Source organism: Lolium perenne, chromosome 1 (assembly GCF_019359855.2).
Source record: "Lolium perenne isolate Kyuss_39 chromosome 1, Kyuss_2.0, whole genome shotgun sequence".
NCBI classification, from domain to species: domain Eukaryota; kingdom Viridiplantae; phylum Streptophyta; class Magnoliopsida; order Poales; family Poaceae; genus Lolium; species Lolium perenne.
In genome coordinates this window covers 57,002,149-57,009,460 of record NC_067244.2, presented here as the reverse complement: position 1 = coordinate 57,009,460, position 7,312 = coordinate 57,002,149, and the positions used below count along the sequence as shown (strand labels likewise).

At 52.2% G+C, this 7,312-nt stretch overlaps 1 protein-coding gene across 1 annotated transcript; it reads right to left on the bottom strand.

Annotated features, from left to right (window-relative positions):
* Positions 1-355: 355 nt before the first annotated feature.
* On the bottom strand, positions 356-3,597 carry LOC127293142 (uncharacterized). The gene has a single exon (XM_051322708.2). It carries the CDS (start codon positions 3,375-3,377, stop codon positions 486-488), a length of 2,892 nt encoding a protein of 963 aa, XP_051178668.1. The 5' UTR covers positions 3,378-3,597; the 3' UTR covers positions 356-485.
* Between the last annotated feature and the right edge of the window lie 3,715 nt (positions 3,598-7,312).

Genomic DNA, 7,312 nt, shown 5'->3' with positions numbered 1-7,312 from the left:
TGATCATCACGGAGATTAGGTCTCTGACTATAAATTTCCAGGAATGTAGTTTTGCCCATGAAAATAGAGCTTCAAACTTTGAAGCACACAACCTAGCTAGGCATATGATGTTATATGGAGTAGGTCGGCACTTGTGGTTTGACATCCCTTACTCTGAACTATTCCTGTAAACATTGTCAATGATCAGTAAAAGCCTAACCGGTGTTTCTCAACCCAAAAAAAAAAAAAAAACTGCTCTTCCCAGTTACACTAAAGAAGTCCTCCCACAGTCGGGAAAAAAAAAGATCTTTAAAGTTTTGCTTACCTTCAGATGAAGAACACATAACAGCATTTCAGTAGAACAAATAACACCTGATGACTTGAACAAGATATATTAGAGAAATGAGAACAGAAAGCTTGTGGAAGCGATTGTTACTCTAATAGAAGAAATAACCACAGATACATTTAAATTTCTGAGCAGAAACAATAGCATGCAAGGTGCAGTACTAGCCCTTCAGGTTCATGCCGCTCGCCTCCGTAGACTTCCCATGGAGAACGCTGCTCTCCGACGCCGAGCTGTACTTCTCCTCCTCCGACGCCACAACTAAGCCCGAGCCAACCTTCCAGTACTTTCCGTCCCTGGCGCTGCACTTGCTCCCCTTGCCGTGCTCCGGCGGCTCCTCGCCGTCCGAGCTTGACACCGATACCTCCCTCCAGTTGCTCCACATCCTGAGCATTATGTACAGCAGAGCCATGCACACTGCGGCAGAGACGATGGCAATGGCCGCCACGATGCCAGAAACCACCGCGCTCGGCAGCCGCCTCCCGTTCGTCCCACACGTTGGCAGCGGGGCGCCACAGAGATCGTCATTGCCACTGTAGGACGCAGCTGGGAAGCTAGATAGCACGGCAGGTATCATGCCTGAGAGGAGATTGTCCGACAAGTTCAGGCGGTTAAGGCTGGTGAGCTGCAGCAGCGAAGATGGTATGTGCCCATGTAGCTGGTTGGAGGACAGGTTCAGCCGCTCCAGCTTCACAAGGTTACCGAGGGACGTCGGAATCTGGCCAGAAAGCTTGTTCCGGCTTAGGTCCAGCATCACCTGCAGCTCCGATAGCTGCCCGAGCTCTTGTGGGATTGGCCCCTCCAGCGAGTTCTCCGATAGGCTCAGCTCGTACAGCTTGTTGCACTGCCGGAGTGTCGGTGGTATGACGCCGGTGAGACTGTTCTTCTGGATGTTGAGAACGTTCAGGGATGTGAGCCTGCCGATCTCCTGCGGAATGCTGCCGGAGAGATGATTGTCGCTGAGAGACAGCTTTAGGAGGCTCGAGCAGTTGCCGAGCTCCACTGGTATGCCACCACTTAATGCATTCGACGAGAGGTCGAGCTCTCCGAGGAAGCGCAGGCTGCCAAGCCAAGAAGGCACGGCCCCTGTCAGACTGTTCCCTTCAAGATTCAGATGGGTGAGCTGCAAACAGTTGGAGAGCTCTGATGGGACATTGCCGGAGAAGTTGTTGGAGGAGAGGTCGAGCATCCTGAGCCGTGTCAGGTTGCCTAACTCGGCAGGGATTGCACCGGCTAGCTGGTTGCCAGCCAGCTGGAGGCGGACCATGTTCCGTGACCGTGCAACTGCCGTCGGGATCACACCAGAGAATCTGTTGTCAGTCAGCACAAGCACAGCGAGGGAGCTCGACCCAAGGAGAGGGACGACGCTGCCACTGAACCTGTTGTGTGAGATGTTGATCACTGTCAGGTTCTTGAGCTCAAACAGCGCCTCGGGAAGGGGGCCCTCGAGCGAGTTGTTGTACAGGGTGATGATGCTCAGCTGGGTGAGATGCCTGAATGTGTCTGGCAATGCGCCTGAGAGCCGGTTGTCCGCCAATGCCAAGGCCTGAAGCTGCGTGCACTCGCCGAGGCTCGCCGGAATAGAGCCAGACAAGTCATTCTGACGGAGTTGAAGCACTTCTAGGTTCTTGAGGTTCCCAATCCTCTGAGGGATAGTTCCATGAAAATGGTTGCCAAAGAAGTCCACCTCCTCCAAGCTCGTGCAGTTGGTGATCTCATCAGGTATGATCCCAGACATCTGGTTCTCGTAGAGGAACAAGGTCGTCAGCCTCTGCAGCTGGCCAATCTCTGGTGGGATCACGCCGGTGAGGCCATTGTGGTACAGGGACAGTACCTCCAGGTTTCCCAAGTTTCCTATCTGAGGTGGCAGAACACCAGTAAGGCTATTGTTGTGCAGCACAAGGTTGACGAGGTTTGACAATCGGTCAATCTCCGATGGAATCTTCCCAGTGAAGCTATTGTTCGACGCATCAATGGATCGCATTGAAATGCAGTTGAGCAGCCCCTCAATGCCTCCTTCAAGGTTGTTCCCGGCAAGGAACAAGTTCTCCAAGCTTGAGTTCCCGGGGCAGAGGCCTTCAGGGATGTTGCCATCCAGGAGATTGTCAGACAGCACAAGGTACTTCAGGTTCTTCAGCTGTGATGTGGAGATGCTGATCTCTCCAGAAATGTTGTTTTGGGACAAGTCCAGAACCTGCAGCTGGCTCAGCCGATTTAGCTCTTCTGGGATGGCACCGGTCAGTCTGTTGCCGAGCAGGTTGAGGTATGTCAGGCTGGAAAGACTCCCAATCTCCGCCGGAATCGCAGCAGAAAACTGATTGTTTGCAAGTTTGAGGGACTGGAGAACACTCAGGCTGCCAATGAATGAGGGAATGCTGCCCCCGAGCCTATTATCAGGCACTGAAAGAATACGCAAACTTACGCAACCTCCAAGCTGCTCCGGGATGCTGCCGGTGAGAGTGTTGTTATCCAAGACCAGCTTCTGCAGGTTCTTCAGGTTGCCAATCTGGTAAGGAATGCTGCCACTCAGCTGGCAAGAGGCCAAGGCCAGTGTCTCGAGCACCGTGCAGTTGCCGAGATGCGGTGGTATCTCGCCATGCAGCCTGTTGTCGCCAATCCTGAGAACATTGAGGTTCTCGAGGAGGCCCAGCTCCGCTGGAATGGTACCGGTGAGGAAGTTGGAGTAGAGGAGCAGCGTCTTCAGATTCTGAAGCATGCCGAGCTCCGGTGGGATTGGCCCGGTGAGGGAGTTGGAGGATAGGTCGATGAACTCGACAGATATAAGGCCAGCTATCGCCGGAGATAGTGTGCCCGATAGGCCATATCCGGACAAGTTGAGGCCTGCCACAATGCTCTCTCCTGGCAGGCATGAAACACCATGCCAGGAGCACACATCAGCCTCCAGCGACCAGCCAGAGAGTATGCCTTGAGGATCGATGAGACTGGATTTCATCTGTAGGAGAGTACTAGGAGCCATGGCCGGTGTGGCTACACATCCTGGCACAAGCAGGATGCCAAAGAGCAGCGATAGAAGAAGAGCAAGCTGAATGGCCATTGCTAAGATGGTATCATGCAACTGTGTAAGCTACAACGAGGAACTGGACTTACAGGATAGCTGCTACTCTCGAGGTGAGAAGATGTGTATAAACCCCCATTGCTGTGGTGTGGTAGGAGCCTGAGCTGCAAAAGGAGAAGGGGTTGTCAAACACTACCTGCTCTATGTATCACAGGCAGAGAATGTGCTGGGTTCCTAGTAGTGAAAATGCACTACGAGACAACGGAGAAGGTATAGCACGTAGAATCCCGCTTGATATAAAATTGGAATAATCAGAGTAGCTTTCAATAATGCAGAGTTGATCAGCTATTTTAAAGGCTAACCTTGTTGCTTTGACTTGTTACTTCAGCTTCTTCTGAGTGATCTCTAGTGACAAGAATGAAAAGGGCACTCCAAACTAGTAAACTGGTGCACTTTGCAGAGCGTACGTGCTTAAACAGTTCAACTACTCTCCTTGATTTGGTGGCATAAGGACAACTACGTGATGCTTCCATGCTTGATTAAATAATGCTCTGCTGATGTTTGATGACAAAAGAACTAACAGAGTGTACTTACATCGTTCGACCATAGGGAAATTCAGGTATTTTTACTCTCAAAATAGTAGATAGTACAGAAATCCCTTCTTGGCAGACTAACTTAGCAACCATCAACTACTGGAGGCACCGATAGCTTTCTAACTGAAACGAAGCATATTCAGCACGTACAGTGTGCGACTACATAACATGGATCACGAGGTTATACTACTAACATCACATACCTCAAGATAACGGATGCACTTTGTAATATGAAGAAATTATCTATGACATGTATGATTCTCAACAGACCATATGAACAGAGAAGGACCAATCACCCACTAGTGGCATTTCAATTATCAGATAGTGGGAAAGTGACTTTTGCATTGGAGAGACAGTGACACAATTGAATCTAAAGAGACCACAGGAAGCGAGAAAAAGGTGAGAAAATAAAACTTACAGTAACCACCACAGAAGTTCTGTCCACCCCCATGCCATGCCAGGCAGCAATGCAGCAGCATGCATGGGTCGCACCAGCTCACACTTTACTTTGTTCCCTTCAGTTCAACTGCACGTACCAGGGATTCCATGGGGAGGGCAAGTCCAATCAGATAGGGACATATAGTTGTCCGGTTATCCAAAAGTGGCATCGCAATCCTAATGATGCACAGCCACGCCCACCTTTTCGGTTTAGACTCTGAATCCTGGAATACAAGAAATGCCATCTCGTTTCAGACTTCAGGCCATTGAAACACGAGAAAATTTTCTGGATCCTCCAAGAATTGAACTGTGTCCATGGCTCATGTGAAAACCCTGCATTGCAAACATGCTGGTCCTAATGGTGAGCCAGCTTCGTTGGGCATTTTCCCAGTCAGTTTATTGATTATTCAGCTGTTAAACCAGAATTGTAAGGACCTCTGTGTGCGTGAATAGAGGTTCAGAAACGAATTCTAAAGGACACTAGATGGCTCGAAGTCTCCAACTACTCGTCAGTAGGTGACATGAAGACAATGATGTGCTGTTGGTGTAATGGTTGCATCATTGGTCCAAGATTGACTTTGTTCTGCATTCAAACAATTTAGTGCTAGGTCCTGATTGAGCTGGGTTTGACTTGTGCTTCCATAACATTTTGCCTTTTGCTTGCACGTTTCTCACTTGCTCACACCTATGGGAGTTGGGATTCGGGTTATCGGACAGGACATGAATCAGAGGACAATATTGGGTGTACAGTAGTGTGTACTTTGTTCTTGTTTATCTTAATATGAGTCAGTTAATTAATCTCCCAAGGCCTATACATAAAGATATCGTAGAACAAACCGTCTAAGCAAATAGTACAAATGTCAGTACAAACATTCTTGGACAAATGGATAAATCCAGTCTGCATGCCATTGAATGAAATATGTGGAACAATCATTTGCTATTTGAAATTTGGGCATATGAACCCTACCCTTGTGATATAATGTTATGGTGCTGCTAGAGGGATGGCGCGAGATGGCCGGCCGGGGGCCTTGCCCACGGCCGGTGGCAAGAGGGAAGGAATTTCCTTCTTAATTTTTGCTTGATTAGATTGATACATCTCCTCTCCTTATACAGAGAGGTTTACTTGACCCCTAAGTAAGCGACCCTTATCTCTAAACCCTAAGATTAATGGGCTATAGCCAGGCCCATGACGTACTCTAACACTACACCCCACCTGGACATGCAGCTCGTCCTCGAGCTGCAACCTAAACAAACCATGACTCGACGCAACACAAACCTAACATCTAAAAACGAGCCTTTTACATCTCGGCTTGTTTTATTACTCTCAACCTGAAATGGACTGGGACACTTTATTGTTGACCCCTGAACATAAAGTGGACACCATCCGCCGGGCGGACGTGCACCACCTGGATCCCATGGAAACCAGCGGGACAAAAGGAGCCCGCGCGGCGGCCGGCGGCGGAATGCAGTGGTGCTACGCGGTGCGCTCCTGCCGGTGACACCATGCCTTCTCAGCCCCGGATGACTGTCGATGGCGCAGACTTTGAGGTTGCTGCCCGCGGGAAAAACAACATATCCGCCGCCCGTGGGGGAAACCGCACGCCCAAGATCCCCGACGCAGCGGACGAGATCGAGGTCCGTGGCGCAACGAAGCGCAACTTGGAGGAGCTGCAGCTGCAGATCACGCATCTCCCGCACATGCCGACGCACTAGGAGGCCGCGCGCAGCAGCCTGCAGCCTGCAGCCTCACCGCCGACACGTGGCGGATAGCGATCCAAGCCAAAAGCGGTGACGGCGACGGAGGGAAACGGACCTGGTGGAAGGGCATCCCGGGCGGTGTCGATGTAGAGCCCGGGGCCAAGGTCGCTCCCACACCGCTGAAAGGCAGGGACGGCGTCGGTGGCGGTAGCAGCCGCTGCTGCGGTGTTGGTGGCGACGGCAGCTGCTGCTGCTGTTGCAGCTGCCCACCGAACGGCAGCGACAACGTCGGTGAGGACAGCAGCTGCAGCGGCGGCGTTGGTGGCGGCGGCGGCTGCTGTTGCTGCTGCAGCGTCCCGGTGGGGAAGAAGGCGGCCGGCTGCTGGAGAAGAGACGCGGTCGTAGCTGGCCCGGGGCTGAGTGGCGGCGGCGCCGGCTGCTGCAGCGGGGCCATGGCCGCGACGGGGCCCGCGAGGGGCTGGGATGGCCACGGCAACCAGGGCGGTGGCGGCGCCGGCTGCTGCAGCGAGGCCACGGCTGTGATGGGGCCCGCGAGGGGCTGGGACGGCCACGGCAACAAGGGCAGGGTGGTGGCGGCGACCGCGGCGGAGACCGCCAGATGCGGTGGCTGCCACGGCAAGAGCAGCGGCCCGGTGGTGGCGGCTGGTGGTGCGGCCGGCGGCGGCCCGTAGGGGCCGGCTAAGTAGAGGTGGATCTCCTGGACCGCGGTGGCGAGATCGCGGAGGGCTGCGGTGATCTCCGCCGGGGAGAGAACGGCGGGGACGTCGGAGTGCGGCGGCGGGTGGGAAGAACTTGGTGGAGGGCTGGACATGATCGAACCCGGGAAAGCTGATACCAAATGTTATGGTGCTGCTAGAGGGATGGCGCGAGATGGCCGGCCGGGGGCCTTGCCCACGGCCGGTGGCAAGAGGGAAGGAATTTCCTTCTTAATTCTTGCTTGATTAGATTGATATATCTCCTCTCCTTATACAGAGAGATTTACTTGACCCCTAAGTAAGCGACCCTTATCTCTAAACCCTAAGATTAATGGGCTATAGCCAGGCCCATGACGTACTCTAACATATTATATTAGTAATATAATATCCTCAGCATCCATATGACTATCCTCAGCATCCATATTATATTAGTGCATTATATTCACATCATTCTACAAAAGAACTGTGTCATGTTAGTTGAGTAATGTTATTCTCAAGGGAATGTTGTAATTGATGTGATCAAGAAGGG

Excerpts from the sequence above, each read along its gene's own strand:
- LOC127293142 (XM_051322708.2), bottom strand. The coding sequence starts at position 3,377 with ATGGCCATTCAGCTTGCTCTTCTTCTATCGCTGCTCTTTGGCATCCTG.